The sequence below is a fragment of the Vicia villosa genome, linkage group LG1, assembly GCF_029867415.1.
Source record: "Vicia villosa cultivar HV-30 ecotype Madison, WI linkage group LG1, Vvil1.0, whole genome shotgun sequence".
NCBI classification, from domain to species: Eukaryota; Viridiplantae; Streptophyta; class Magnoliopsida; order Fabales; family Fabaceae; genus Vicia; species Vicia villosa.
Genome location: NC_081180.1, coordinates 80975656 through 80991606, shown reverse-complemented (window position 1 = coordinate 80991606; position 15951 = coordinate 80975656). Strand labels below are relative to the sequence as shown.

The window sequence follows — 15951 nt, the reverse complement described above, 5'->3', positions numbered from 1 at the left end:
TCCAACGGAGCCATCTGTTATTGGACAGTTACGAAACCGTCTTCGAATTTCAAATCTTCTCGCCTGAGTCCGTCTTCGACGCGTGGCAGTGTATTAAACAAACACTACGAAAAAACACGCTAAGTAGTAATACTTGAATATATTTACAAATTTGTCTAAGTCCCCGAAGACACATACTTTTCACTAGCTTTCAGTATTCATTATCTTCATAGCGAACTTAGAAATCTTTACTCTCGAAGCATGGCCATCAGTAGCCATTCTTTTATTTTTAAGGGATGGCCATCAGTAACCATCTTTCCTTCGATCTTCTACTTCTTCGAAGGATAAATAATATAAAACAAAATCTTCAGCTAACAGGCTGACCCCAGCAAAAACCCCAATTTGCCTCTGTCTCAGAGATGTATTTTCGAAGTAATTTTTTTTAAAATTTTTCCAGACTTCGGAGATGTATCTCCGAAAAAATCCCAAAAATTGAGATTTTGATTAATTCTGAGATGCATCTCCGAAAAAACCTCCCAAAATTAAATTTTTTGGGATATTAATTAATTCACATATCATAAATTTGATATAATTTATGAGTTATGAATAATAGTAATTATATATTTTGCTATAATTTAGGAGTTATGAATAATAATAATTATATATTTTTATTCTGATTCATATTTTAAAATTTAAAATAATTTTAATTAAAAAAAATTAAAAAAATTTCAATTACAAAAAATTTAAAATAATTCCAATTATTAAAATGTAGTTATGAATAATTTCAATTATATTGAAAGAGATCAAGTAAGAATAATGATAATAATAATAATAATAATCATTTTTCATAATAAATTATGATAAAAAAAGTCATTTTTCATAATTAATCATGATAAAAATATAATTTTTCATTTAGTTTAAAAAAAATTGTCTAAATTTTATTTAATGAATAAATTTTATATTTAATTTTATATAATTCAAAATTTAGTTATGAAATTAGAATATTTTTAATTTATATAAGTTACTAAAATAATTTTTAACTTTAAAATTGATTAGAAAATTTTGATTCACCTTAATTTTACTGATTCACCTTGATTTTACTGATTCACCTTATTTTATTGATTCAACTTGATTTTATACCCTATTAATTGTATTGATTCACCTTGATTTTAATTTTTTAATAATTATTAGATTTTTTCGGAAGTGTATATCCGAAACATTCCAAGACCAAAAATGGAGATATTTCGGATATGCATCTTCCAAGACATCTCTCTCCCAAAAAAGGGTGTTTTCGGAAGTGGACCTTCGAAAACACCATTTTTGTTGTGTTTTCGGAAGTGCACTTCCGAAATCAACTTTTTTTCAGAAAAAAAATAATTTCGGAGATATATCTCTAAAATATAGGGGCATTATGGGAAATTCGCTGCGAGTGACAAAAAAATTAGGGGATGGATAAAGAAATTTCCAAAAATTAAGAGTAGCTTATAAAAAGAGAGGATAAGAGTTTAGATTGATTAGTTATATGATACATTTTATTAAATAAACAAAATTTATAATTGTTTCTAGGTAAATTCTTAGGTACCGGTACATTGATTGGACAAAGGTACTGGTACTCAACTAAACTCAAGAGTACGGGAGTGTTCACCTTGTTTCTATTAGGAGTATTTAACTTCTCAAATTTCAAATAAAAGATATTTTGTTGTTCTATAATAATAATAGTTTGTTCCGCAACAAAAAGTAAAACAGAAAAGAAGCCACGTAAGCATTAACGAGTGAGAAATATGAATGGCCATGGTTTCATCATCACTTTCTATTGAAAAGAAAATAGAAAGAGATAACACATACTACAGTCTTGCAATTCCATTGCTTATTACAGTAACTTCACAATCCAGTCCAATCCATGGCTCTTGCTCAAGCTCCAACCTCTGCTTCTCTCTCCGTCTCTCTTCGCGGTAACCCATCTCTCTCTATCTCTTTCTTCTACATTCTTAGAGAAATTCTCAATTCTCAAGTTCCACTGATAATTTTGTTGCAGATGCTCGTGTTTTCGCCACAAGAAACTCTCCTTCAGCCTCTGCGAAGTTTCTTAAACCCAGTTTGTCTCCAGTTCGAGCATCCTTCGCCACTGGTTCCCCACTATGTAAGAATTCTTGTCATTTTTACTTTGAATTGGGTTATTACTATTATACTGTAGCATTCTTTGGTTCATATAATCCAACTTAATTCTTAACCCATGAGATGCAAATTTTGTGTTTGTTGTATGGTTTGTATGAAGTTAATTAGTTTTTTTTACTTGTTTCAAGTGATTCCGGGGAATCATGGAAGGAAGACAGTATATAGAGCAATGCCAGTTTCAATAAGATGTGAACAAAACACTAAGGATGGGAACGGTTTGGATGTATGGCTAGGCCGGGGAGCCATGATTGGTTTTGCAGTTGCCATTACTGTTGAAATTACTTCAGGAAAAGGACTCCTAGAGGTATGTTTTACGCACCATGACCTAGACTGAAATCATTTATCTCCATGTTCTGAGCTATGTAACATTATAATTTTCATCAAATGATTGATAATTTAGCTTGTGTCTTTCTCCTTTACTTGGTTTATAGTGTTTATTGTGTCTAGTTGTAAAATTAAGCTGTGTACCTGTTGATGATTTTTTAAGCTATTGAGTTTGGTATATGTAGTGATTAAGCATTTAGGTTCTTAAAATCTTCCAAGTGAATGTGAGTTTGATTTTAATACTCCTTACTTTGATTTTGCAGAACTTTGGTCTCACAAGTCCATTGCCTACAGTTGCCCTGGCCGTAACAGGACTGGTCGGTGTCTTGACCGCAGTTTTCATCTTCCAGTCAGCCTCAGAGAACTGATCATTTATTTAGGCTGGTTATGTTTGTTGTAAATTCTTTAGTTTCAAATGAAATTTCATTTTTCAAGTAACATTTTTATCACTATTTTGTTGTAATATTTGTATTTGTGAAAGAATTTACATCATCATCCTGAAAGGTTAAAGTAATAGAAGCATCAATTGGCTGAATCCAAAGGCAATTTTCATTTTTCGTATTATGTAATGTTATCTCATTGCAATTGCAATAGTTAGTAGTGAATTATGGAGCAATACTATTTTCAGCAACAAAGCATGACATGATCCTGGCCAATTTTTCTGCGGATAAATATTAGCCACCTTCATACATACTATGATAAACTTAAGGCTGTTTACGCTACAATTGATGTTAATCATTAGTCACAATTCTAACTTTCTTATATTTTCTTTTTATGAAGAATCCTTGAATGTTTATCAAAAGTTGATATAGGTGAATAGTTTCATAGGCAGCTATAATCAGCAAGTAGTCATGCCTGTTCAATTCATATGTTCAACTCATACTGATATAAAAATCAGCAACCAACTATCCCGGACATAACTATAGATTCTGCTTTATAAATTTAAGATGTCCTCATTCACAAATTAAGTACTGTAATGCTTCACAGAAGTGGTACAATTATATAAAAATCTTATGAAAAAGACACTAATACAGCATTTCCATACAAGAGGCGTTATATATCCATAGACTGCACTCCAGCCCGAGCTTTCTTCATCTTCCTCTTTCTCGACCCATTCACATTCCCTTTTTTCTTGGGTTGTTGTTCCTCTACTACTGGTACTGGTTGTAGGTTCCTTAAGTGTTGATGAATGGCAGCCAAGGGATTCATTTGGAAGGAATGATTCTTAAAAACCTCAGACAAATTTTTTCCTTCCTCCAATCTGTTGAATAATTAACAAGGGTTACAAATACTATTTTACATATCAAATGGAAAGTTGCCAGTAAATTATTGAATTGTGATAGGAAACACTTACACTAATTTCTGTCTATTTTTACAATTAAGCTTGAAGTTAGCCTCTTGTGGTTTCGGTGATGCCTTCAACTGTTCCTTCAACTCCGGAAGGGTTTCTAAGAGGGAAGAAAGGCTATATGCTTTCAATTTTTTTTCCTGCCGTCTTTGTTGTCTGCTCTTCTTCTGACCAGATACAACATTTTTCACAAAATCAATAACAGTCATGTTTTTCACATAAAATTAGAGGAGCATAAATATCTAAAACAACTTTGGTTCAGTTACTATAAAATGCAACAATCCTCTCATCAGGACATTCTCAGTGAAAATCACAAATCTTCAAAATAATTAGTATGTTCTAGTTCGGATTGAATCTTCAAAATAACTAGTATGTTCTAGTTTCAATTAGCTCTTAACTCGTGGGAGTTTTTCAATTAACACAAAGTTATAATTCTTCACTTATAAGTTATAACTAGTACCTACATTGAATGAATTAAAGAAAAGAAAATAGAAATGATGGAACAATCCTCTGCAAAATTTGCCTAGAACAGTAGTTAATATTATGAATACAGACTTAACACACCAGTACTTCAGAGAAATTAAGATAGAATAGATATAAAGCAATTCATATCCAAGAAATTCGAGAGTCTTGGTCTCTGCCTTGCAGAACTCGAGAGTTTGGTCTCTCACACCCAAAACTACTCAATAGCTATTCCATAATCAGTTTCTCCCTTCCTAACTCTATTCCTAAAATTAAACATACCAACTGATATAATAACTCTGAAAACTGCCATTATAAGAAGTCTAACATGTTTGTCGGTGCTTATAGACAAATTAAATGAGAGCTTATGAAAAAAATTGAGATGCATGATCTAATTTCAACTTAGACAAAAGGCTAATATTTAAAAACCTGTCATTATTACAAGGCTCTCTAAAAAAATCGTGAGCACTTGAAATTTTTTATCATCATTGTATCTAAATACACAAAAGGTAAAGCATCGGTCTGGATATCATCAATGCGAACGGGAACACAATAACATTTCAAAATCAATTGTATATATCAATGATTTATAATAACCGGCATGAGTACAATACAGTTAACTAGCCATTAACTATAAGCACTGAAAATGAAATTCTCACCTTCGCAATAGACTTTTGAGCAGTCAAGGAAGCAACGGTATATTGCACATCTTGCACATCTGCAAAAACAGCAGGGGTTGCAAGGAGTTAAAACCTAGACAGGTATGTTATATTAAGATGCATCCAACTATAAACTTCGTATCGTACTTACGGGCATAAAATTGTTCCTTCTTATCGTATTTGCGATGCAACTTTGATTCTGATTCATCTGACCTGCGCATAAAAAAAATTAAACCTCAAGAGGAAGCAATAAAGAAGAAAGCAACTTAAAACTTCAAAGTAGAAAAGTGATTAACCTTTTATTAGGCTTGCCCATTGTTACTGTAAAATTTAGGGTATAAAGAGAGCCAAATCCTATTATAACATACACAGAAGCTCAGTTTAAAGTTCACAAGCATAAATCAAAAGCAACAAAACAAAATCTCTGATGAGTGAATCCCAAAACGAAACTATAATTGCAACAATAACAAAATCAAAAAACAATTAGAATACGAACCGGCGGCGTAAGCGTGGTTGATTCACAGTGGCACGTACGGCGAGGTTGAATGAATAATAGTTCTGCTGCTAGGTTAAAGGTAAAACGAAAGAACTCAACAAATATGTAAAAAGAGGTATTAATTGAGATTTTAAAAAAAAAAATTGATAATAAGAATAGTATTTGTAGATTTTTAAATGAGGAATGCTATGTTTACAATTTATTTTACATTTACACCGTATGTATATACGGTATTGTATACTTTTTTCTTTATTTTATTATTTTTATAGAAATTGAGATTTGTGCCAAGACAAAGCATAGTTTAAAAGTTATGGTGTATGTTTACGGTGTACAATTGGTAGTGTAAATATAGCATTTCTGTTTTTAAAAATTTCATAGAAATATATTTTAAAGATTTTTTTAAGGTTCTTTATAGATTATAAATTTCTTTAAACAAAATAAAGATTTTTAGAATATACAATTGTATTGTATAAATTTATAAAATTTGAAAGTATCTTATAAATTTTTTTAAAAAAAAAAAATTTAAGTTAGAAATGTGAATCAATTTTTTAACAACGAGATTTTAGTAACATTTTATCATTTATTTAAGTTATCTAATCATCCATGAATAAAACTTTTTTTCTTCTTTTTTGCTCATTTTTAAAAACTAATTTTATAATAAAAATATTGTAGAACTTAAAAGGCATTACTAAAATTTAATGACTTTCATAATAATTATAAGAAAAAACTTTTATATTTAAAATTTTACAATTTTAAATATATATATATACACACACTAGTATTTAGACCCGTGCGAGCGATTTCAAAAACACTTATAATTTACAAATTTTACTTATAGTTGGATTACTATTGTGTAGATAAAATTTCATTGTTATTAATTGTATATATTAATAAAAAAGTTTACTTAACTAATTTTTTTTTTTGTAAATTATAAAATAATCTGAGCATAAAAAAGTTTACTTAACTAATTTATTTCTAATTTGTAAATTATAAATCTTTAAATTACATAAAAGATCAGTTTAAAGGAAATAAAAAAATAAAAAAATATCAAATCTATTTGGAGGATGGCGGGTTGCGCAACATTATTGTAAATAGTAAATAATTATGTTAAAGTAATAATTAAAAAAATATAGATAAAAAATATATTATTAAAAATAACTAGTAAAGGACCCGTGCATTCGCACGGGTCACGTAAAGTCGATGAATATTAAATAAATATTATATAGTTATGATTAAAAAATGTATATTAATTTATACGAATTAACAGGAAAAAATTTTCAATGTTAATTGTCATACAAATATTAATTTAATTTATTAAGTTGTAGTAGTTGTCAGGATATATATAGATTTATTAATTGCTATTAAACCAAATATATGGTAGAAAAACAGGCATGCCTGTAATTTTTATAATTGTTTATAATTTTAATTTTACAATTTTTATTAAAAAATATTATAATTAATTCATAATAAATACTAATTATTAATTATTTAATGACTTCTATATATAAAAGAATCTAATTATCAGAATTTAAACATTATTAATTATACACCGTTTGATTAATTATACACCAATTATAAACATTATTATAATAATGAGTGTATAATATAAATGTTACAAAAATACTATTTCTATCATTATACTAAATTTAAAATTTTAATATCATTTAAATAGGGTAACAATTAAAATGAGAAAATAAATAATTTCTAGTGTTTGATGTTTAAGGGTATGGAAAAAAAAAAGATTTAGGAATTTTACAATTATGGATGCAAAATTATAAATAAGATTATGAATTGTGGTTGAGGGAATCGATAAAAATTATTATCACATTATTAGTAATTATTGTTAGGGATATGAAACAAGGGCTCTAATTTGATTTAATTTAGATTAATGAAGCAATGAATAGAGATGGGAAATATAATATTCAAATATTTTTGATCAAAACAAAATAAAAAATATTTATTATTAGTCACATACTCAAATAACATATAATCAATTTTAAATTAATAGTTGATTATGATACATAAAATTAGTAAATTTACTATATAATTAGTAAACTTACATCTAAAATAGATATTTTGTAAAAATTGATGATTTAAAATACTGCTACTTGGGTGATTCTCTTCTTCTTCTACATTACTACTTTATTCACATTGGAAAAAAATACTAACTACCTTTTGGAATGAAAAGGTATGGGAAAAGTAAAAAGGCCATAGCAACTTTTTTTGAAAAACTAAACTAATTCCAATCGATCTGATACATTCTCTCAGTAGAATAAAATATACATTTTATGATTTAGTGACCTGTATCATTAAACTTATAAAAGTAATGTTTTCAAGTGGTAGCTAAGAAAACAAAATAACAAAACTCAGTATATTGGAAACTGAGAAGAAGAGAAGAAATCGAAGAGATAAAAATAAAGGATAAAGGGAAGGATCTTTTTCCGATTACGGCCGTTGGATCTTCGCACTGCCCTTAACTTGCCACCGGAAATCACGCAGAACCGTCTTCACTGTCGAAAATCTAAACATGCAGTTTCCACCCTCAACCACTGAATTTGTTGTCGTCTACGACTCCCACCAAAAACTTTCACGTTGTCGGCAACAGATCCACGCAAACCACTGTCTTTTCCATCAAAATCGTTTGATTCTTCTCTAATTCATTCTTTTACTTGTTGATGTTGTATGCAAAGAGAGATAAGGAAGAGAAAAACATGAATCGAAGCGTATCTGCGGATCTGTGATGAACAACGAATAAACAAAGTAATCAGATCAAATTTTCGACTCATATTCTGCATACAATGAAAATAAAAATCAACAAACAGCAAGACTTTAAAACAAAATACTGTGAATCGTATTTGAATCGTATTCAAACATGATGGATGGGCATTAAAATGGATTTTGGAATTGCAGAAGAAAATGAAAAAATAACCTAAAATCGATGGATGTAATGGAAGAGGAAGAACAAAAAAACCTAACTGTTTGTAGTTTAGGGTTTGTTGGTTTGTAGCCATAATATATAGATTAAGGAGAGAAAATTGAAGGGTTTCTCAGAAACCTAAGAGAGGAAGCATGGTGGTTATTTTGCTGTATTTTAAGAAATTTTGCATAATTCCAAGAAAGTTTTTCACGTTAGTAATGATGGAAAAATATAAAAGGGTTAATGAATGGTTTAGAAATAATTATAATATTTATTTGTTAATTTAAATATTAAGGGAGATGCAATTACTTTTATGTCTCGTTTATCACTCTCAAAATGGTGATTAGAGGGATAATTAAAAGATTTCATATGTCATCTACTTTATTATATTAAAAGTAGACAAATAAAAATATGTCAATTTGTGCTTGTGATCAAAATATGAATTAATTGTATAGTGTAGAATTATTTTATTAATTTTTAAAGGGAAATTATGTTAGTTCAATAAAATTAAATATACAAATTAAGTAGTCTCGGCTCATTGTATTGTCTATTTTAATAGAAAAAATAAATTAAATAATAAAAATTTAAGTAGTCTCGGTCCCTGGGGCATGTCTATTATAAGTAAAATAAATTAAATAATAAAAAATTAGTAGTCTCGGTCCTTTGGGCATGTCTATTATAAGTAGTCTCGTTCCGTAGAAAATGTATAAAATAGATCTTTTATTTAATATATAATAAAATAATTGAATAAAAAGAATGACAATTTTGTATTTTTCATACATCATAACTGTCTCATGTCTAAAATAAATATTTATAGTAATTTTAAGTATAAATACAACTTACATAGGTATATAATTATGTCTAATTTCAATGTATATTGCTAATAATAAATTTAAATATATAATAAATATTGGTAAGTTGTATTTTAGTTTTAGACTAAAACTCATTTTAATATGAATCTATTCAATAATAATATATAATAATATATGTTTTGTGTAATAAAATTATATCATCTCATTCACTAAAACAAAACAAAAATGTCAAACTCTATTAGCCTCTAAAATAATTTACTAACACAAATAAAAAATAATTCTTATGATATTTGAATATAAAAATTTGAATGTAAATTTAGAATAAATGCTAAAATTTTATCATAAAAAATCTAACATTTTTTCATGTCAATTTTATTTTTTCTTGTATCATATCATAATATCATATATTATTTTCCATCAAATATTAAAAAAGCAAATTGATCTAGTTTAAAAAATTAACTTTCTAAATTAAAAATAAATTTGAAAACCAAAATAAAATAAATAAATAAATTTGATGTTTTATTAGTAAGTACTTATATGAATTAATATACAAGAAAATAAAAAAATATGGACTATAACATATTACGTTTTAGTAACATGGACTAATCTAATTTAATAATTATATAATTTAGTGATTCAAACCCATAACTTTGAATGTTGTAAAATTAATCATATGAAAGTCATACTTAATTTATCGAATCAATTTGTATAGTATTAAAATGGTCTTGTGAAAATTGTATATTCACCTATTATTATTACTTAATTTATTGAATCAATTTTATAGTATTAAATAGTCTTGTGAAAATTATTATTACTTAATTTATTGAATCAATCTTTATAGTATCAAAATGGTTGTTTTCTCCTAGGGGTGGGAATAGGCTAGGCTAGGCTTTATAAGGCCTGTGCTGGCCTACGATAAACTTATAAGGCCTGAGCCTGGCCTATGGCCTACTATAGGCTCGTTTTTTCAGCCTAGCCTGGCCTTTTTAAAAGTTTGGCCTGGCCTGAAAGCCTATTTAAAAGCCTCTTTTTTATTAATATTTTCAATTAATTCATATTACTTAAAAAGCCTTATAGGTCGCATATATATGAACATATAGACCGACCTATTTAGCATTTTTTTTTAATATATATGCATATATAGACCAATCTATTTAACACTTTTTCTAATATATATGCATATATAGGCCAACCTATTTAGACTAATTTTAATATATATGAAAATATAGGCCGGCCTATAAGGCTTTATAGGCTTTTTTTAATAGCATAGACCTGGCCTATTTTATTAAATAGGCTTTTAAAAAAGCCTAAGCCTGACCTTTTTATCAAATAGGTCTGGTCTGGCCTTAAGTAGGCTAGACTATAGACCCCTGTAGGCCGACCTGGCCTATTCCCACCCCTATTTTCTCCGTGTTTTTACCAATAACAAATATTTGTAATATTTATAACGGATAACATTTTATCATAAAAATATTACTAACCTTTACTATTGTCATTAAATTAGTGCTTCCAATTTTTTATACCTGTTCAATTAATATTTCCGTTAAATTATTGTCTTTTTTTATAAAATAATATATGTATAGGTATTTGTTATTGGAATAAAATGATAAGTTTATAATTATCGTTAAATTAAAAATTTTCTTTCGTACGAATATCATTATGTTTTTATTACTAAATAAAATAAATTACTTATTGAAGAAGAAATTAAAAATAATATATTATATATTATTGAAGAATATAAGGATAAATTAATCTTGGAAGGATAGATTATAAACTAATATATTATTTAAAAGTAAATCATATTACTTATTGAAGGATACATTATAAAATAATATATAAAATATACTATACTAAAAATAAACTATAAATAAAAATAGTATATAAAATAATATATAAAATATAGTAAATAAACTATAAATATTAAATTTGAATTAAAAAATAATTTTAATTATTATACTAAAAATTTGAGGTAGTTATGAAAATTTTAAAAGCACAATTTTCCAATAAATCATGTTATTCTATATATAAAACATTTACTTATAATAAATCTATACATTATAAAAATATATAATTATTGATTTTATTTGATTAATTAGATCATATAATATTTATAAAATAAATATTAAAGTTATTAGTATTATTATCAAATATTGAATATTAGGATTTCGAAGATATTTTTGAGAAGTTTTTTTTAGATCGACATTTTTGAGAAGTTAAAAAATAGCATGCGTGCAAAGTAAGTCTGCTCCTTCACTTTAGCCTCCTCTTTCTCATCTTTTTTGGTTAAAATCACTGCATAACATAAAACCCATTTGAAAAAATTATTAAAACCCCTAAAATTAAATAAAATCCATTAACGATCCATTAACGATAATTAAAAAGTATTTTAAAAATGAATAGCACGGAGTCTAGTATGTTGATACTTGCAAACTTGCAAAACTTCTAATCATAATTGAATTTAATAAAACTCTCATAATCAAATATTTATGACAAATAAAAATCAAATTAAGTATGATATATTATACATTTTATTTAAGATATGAATTTTTTTTCCTGCCGTCTTTGTTGTCTGCTCTTCTTCTGCCCAGATACAACATTTTTCACAAAATCAGGAACAATCATGTTTTACACATAAAATGAGCGGAGCATAAATATCTAAAACAACTTTGGTTCAGTTACTATAAAATGCAACCATTCTCTCATCAGGACACTCTCAGTGAAGATCACAAATCTTCAAAATAATTAGTATGTTCTAGTTCGGATTGAATCTTCAAAATAACTAGTATGTTCTAGTTTCAATTAGCTCTTAACTCGATCCTATTATAACATACACAGAAGCTCACTTTAAAGTTCACAAGCATAAATCAAAAGCAGTCTCTAGTGAAGTGAATCCCAAAACGAAACTATAATTGCAACAATAATGAAATCCAAAAAAAAAATCAGAATACGAACCGACAGCCTAAGCGTGGTTGATTCACAGTGGCACGTACGGCGAAGTTGAATGAATAATAGTTCGGCTGCTAGGTTAAAGGTAAATGAAAGAACTCAACAAACATGTAAAAAAAATTATTTATTGAGATTTTAAAAAATATTTTGATAATAAGAATAGTATTTGTAGATTTTTAAAAATTACATAGAAATATATTTTTAAATTTTTTTGAAGGTTCTTTATAGATTATAAATTTGTTTAATAAAATTCTAAAAAAAAAATAAAGATTTTTAAAGGTTGCTTCTAAGGTGAGGGCTCCATTAAATCCCTCACCCATGTACCACCAACCTTAACCGTACGATTAAATAAACCTATATGATTTTAATATTTGTTGTTACACTCAATTTTAATTTCTTCTCTCTTCTCTCTTTATGAGATTTTTCTTTCTCTCTACCACCGCCATAGTTCATTATCCTCACAAGTCCCCATCTTTTTGTCATCAGTACGACCACCGCTCATCATAAAATCACGTTAGTGTTCATTATATAAATAATTTCTTTTTTATTATATACAATACCCATCGAACAATAGCAACCCCCAACACTATGTTTTTGTTTCCACAACTGTTATCTGGGTTGAAATCATAATCCGTCATTTCGCAAGCGATCAAAGTTAAACAAATTTTTAGAACATTGTAGAGAGTAGGCTGTTTTTATTAAAAAAGAAAAAGACAATTAATGATCTAACTAGGGATATTGACGTTGTTTCAATCTCTTTTTTCTCATGTACAACGAGAAAGACAATTAAAGTAGCGATGGTTTCTTGACACGAGTCTAGATTTCTTTTATGATGGGGTGATGAGTTTTAGTCTTGTGTTCATCACTAAAGTCAAGCTGAATGAGTTGGGGGTGGTTGAGGAATATATTATTTTGGAGCCTTGTAAGGACCACAAGAAAGCATGTATAAGGCGACCTTAGAGAGTAGCGAGCGAGTCCTTCCCCAATGTACTAATGTATTCTATCGGACTTAAGGGTGAAGATTCCAATCACCCCCCCCCCCTTTAATCGGATATCTTAAGGATGATAAATGATATCTCTTCACAACTGCACCTTATAAGTTGAGTCATTGTGATGGGGCTATAAATCATGTACGAAGGTCCAGGGATCACACTTACTGCGGGTGTCTTCTTCTTCTTTTACGAGACGAATCAGGTGGACAATGAGAGATGAATCTCTGTTAGCTCTCTTCCAAATATAGAGTTGTTTTCCCTATACTGCTCAAACTATAAGAATTGGAAAAATATTTTTTCTCTGAGTGTTTGATGATAATACCTGCACATAGGGTAGCTTTTATAATGAGGGTGGTTATATGTTCTCCATTTATAGAATTAGGCGACCTTGTGTCAATCACTAGTCTCGTCTATGACAGACTCGGTGAGTCTAAGAAGGACGGGGTCAGCCTATTATAAATATGTATATAATTAGCATTAAGGATCTAATGGAAGTGGGAGGTAACCTCGTGGGCTTCAATGCATTTATATGTAAGTTTATTTTATGATTCAAATCTCTTGTTTTGTTATTAACAAGTTGGACTAACTTTTTTTGCTCATATAGAAAGAATGGCACCTTTGTCAACTGTAGAAAGGAATGCCTACTTGGAGAAGACAGACACAAATAAAGATTAAGATGTTTAAAAGAGATACCTTGTTGGGGTTATCACAAGGAAGCCAAAAAGGAAGGCTAATGAGTATGCCAACCCATTATCGGCTGAGCCTGTCAGTATCATCCTCCTTTTAGAATTTGGTGAAATGAATATGTTGCTGACAAAAAAGAAAAAAGAAGGATTTAGAGAAGGGTGGCCATGGTGGCGACGAGACATTAGATTATTTTTCATAGGTCTTTTTGAATATGCTACTCACCACTCATGCATCACCTTCCATGTGTGGCAAGAAGTTTAATAGCATCTACTTCATTTGCCAAAACATGATCATGTTAATGAACATTCAAGCAGTGTGGCAAATGGGTTCTTAGCAGAAGGTTCAAATGGTAGATAATTACATGATGTGAAGTGTATTATTGTGGAAGGTGATAATTGATGAATTCGCCTCAAAGCAAAAAGGGGAACCAAGCATGAAGTAAAGGAATGATGAGTTGAAGATAAGTATGAGGAACCATCAAACTAGTTTAAAGTTGACGAGGCAAAATGTGATATCGATGGGGACCAAGTGTTCTGAAGCCAACTTGCCTTGGAAAAGTTTGAGGGGGGAGTAGAATGACGATACAATCAAAGATCAAAAAAGAGAAGATAAGGACATTGAAAAGGGAAGTTCAATCCTCTGCCACCACCCTGAGAAACCTAGAGGCGAGGTTGGGGGAAGCAAAAATGGAGGTCGTTTTAGGTGAGATTAGTCTTTTTAAGACGATGGTGGATGGAAAGCTGATGGAGAAGTTACTTCGCCTGACTAAAGCAACTAAGTGATAACTTAATTTTTTTTGTCCTTTTTCATGAATTTGTTTGCCTTGTTTATGTATGTTGTATACATGTCTCTCATGAGATTATATTTTAAGAAAGTTTTGTTTTTGTTTCCATATTTTGTTTTATTGCTTTCTATATGAATCTTTATATAATACCTTTGTATTTTGTTGAGTTTGACTAGGTGTAGCATTGGTTTCTATAAGGAATGCGACCATGTTCATTTATGAGTTTGAAATGTATATGAATAACTTTGGAGATGTTTGTAAACATAATTTGTAGGAAGTTTGGTCAATAAAAAAATTGTGTACCCCTTAGGACGCAATGATACCCCTATATGGCACAACGATATTTCGTAGAACACAATGATACCATGTAAGGGATAATGATATCTCATAAATCATAATGATATATTATGTTACATAATGTATAATCTTCCAGGGACAAGACATGTAGTAAATAAGGCACGTCACTAAAAATTTCTACTGTTGCATGGAAAAGTAGTGTCACCATACCACTCTATTAATACTTTGAATTATGTAATTCATAATTGGAGAAAAAGTCATTATGAATTTAACAATACAATTCACCTTATTAAAAAATATAGCTATAATAATGCCTCAGGTTAACAAAGTTCCACGTCATGTGTGCAAGATAATCGTTCATTTCTTCCAGCTTTTAGGTACCATGTGATGATCTTTCTTGTTGCCTATAAGACCCTTCCTAGTTGGATCTAGGACTCTCATATGCATCTCGCTCCTAAGAGTTGGATCCACCTGGCATCTGGATAGTGGCACCCGTATCATATTTCTTTAGGTGGCTAGTTGGATGAGATGCTCTATTTTCTTCTTGAGATGGTTGTAGTCCTCAGTCTGGTGCTCGTTGATCTTATGGAACCTGCACCACTTGTTGGCTCGGTCCCTAACATATCTGACTTGGATGTCGGTAGGTGAGTTACGTCATGTATTTAAATGACTTCACACCATATCTGCTTGTGACGAGTGTTCAAGGGCATGAAGCTCCCTGTGGGTTTTCCATTTCATTTGAACTTCGCCATGTCTTTGATGGGTAAGGTATAATAGCTTTTACGAGATTGTTACGAGCCATGAGGGTTGCTAGTTGTATGCTCTTTGACATCCATGGCCTTTTTTAGCATTACGTGCATGTTACCACCCATGTTATAGAAGCCGCTAGACTCTAGGAGATGGATTCGTTAAAATGCCCCACCCCCACTCTATTTTGGAATACTTCCACAAACATTCCCTAGTTTGGATGAATGACCTTAATAGTTGCCTCATTGAAACAAACGAGATATTCCTTCAGAAAATCATAAGGGCCTTGACAAATGTTAAAGAGGATGGTGGTATACATCTTTTTG

At 29.3% G+C, this 15951-nt stretch overlaps 2 protein-coding genes across 2 annotated transcripts; one reads left to right on the top strand and one right to left on the bottom strand.

Moving 5' to 3' along the window:
• Positions 1 to 1774: 1774 nt before the first annotated feature.
• LOC131643320 (stress enhanced protein 1, chloroplastic-like) lies at positions 1775 to 3042 on the top strand. Its single transcript, XM_058913512.1, has 4 exons — positions 1775 to 1931; positions 2015 to 2119; positions 2283 to 2458; positions 2742 to 3042. Exons 1-4 carry the CDS (start codon positions 1880 to 1882, stop codon positions 2844 to 2846), a joined length of 438 nt encoding a protein of 145 aa, XP_058769495.1. The 5' UTR covers positions 1775 to 1879; the 3' UTR covers positions 2847 to 3042.
• A 349-nt stretch (positions 3043 to 3391) lies between these two features.
• Positions 3392 to 5590, bottom strand: LOC131643319 (uncharacterized). The gene is made up of 6 exons (XM_058913511.1): positions 5444 to 5590; positions 5244 to 5301; positions 5099 to 5160; positions 4948 to 5006; positions 3833 to 3993; positions 3392 to 3739 (listed from the first exon to the last, which is right to left on the bottom strand). Exons 2-6 carry the CDS (start codon positions 5261 to 5263, stop codon positions 3532 to 3534), a joined length of 510 nt encoding a protein of 169 aa, XP_058769494.1. The 5' UTR covers positions 5264 to 5301; positions 5444 to 5590; the 3' UTR covers positions 3392 to 3531.
• Between the last annotated feature and the right edge of the window lie 10361 nt (positions 5591 to 15951).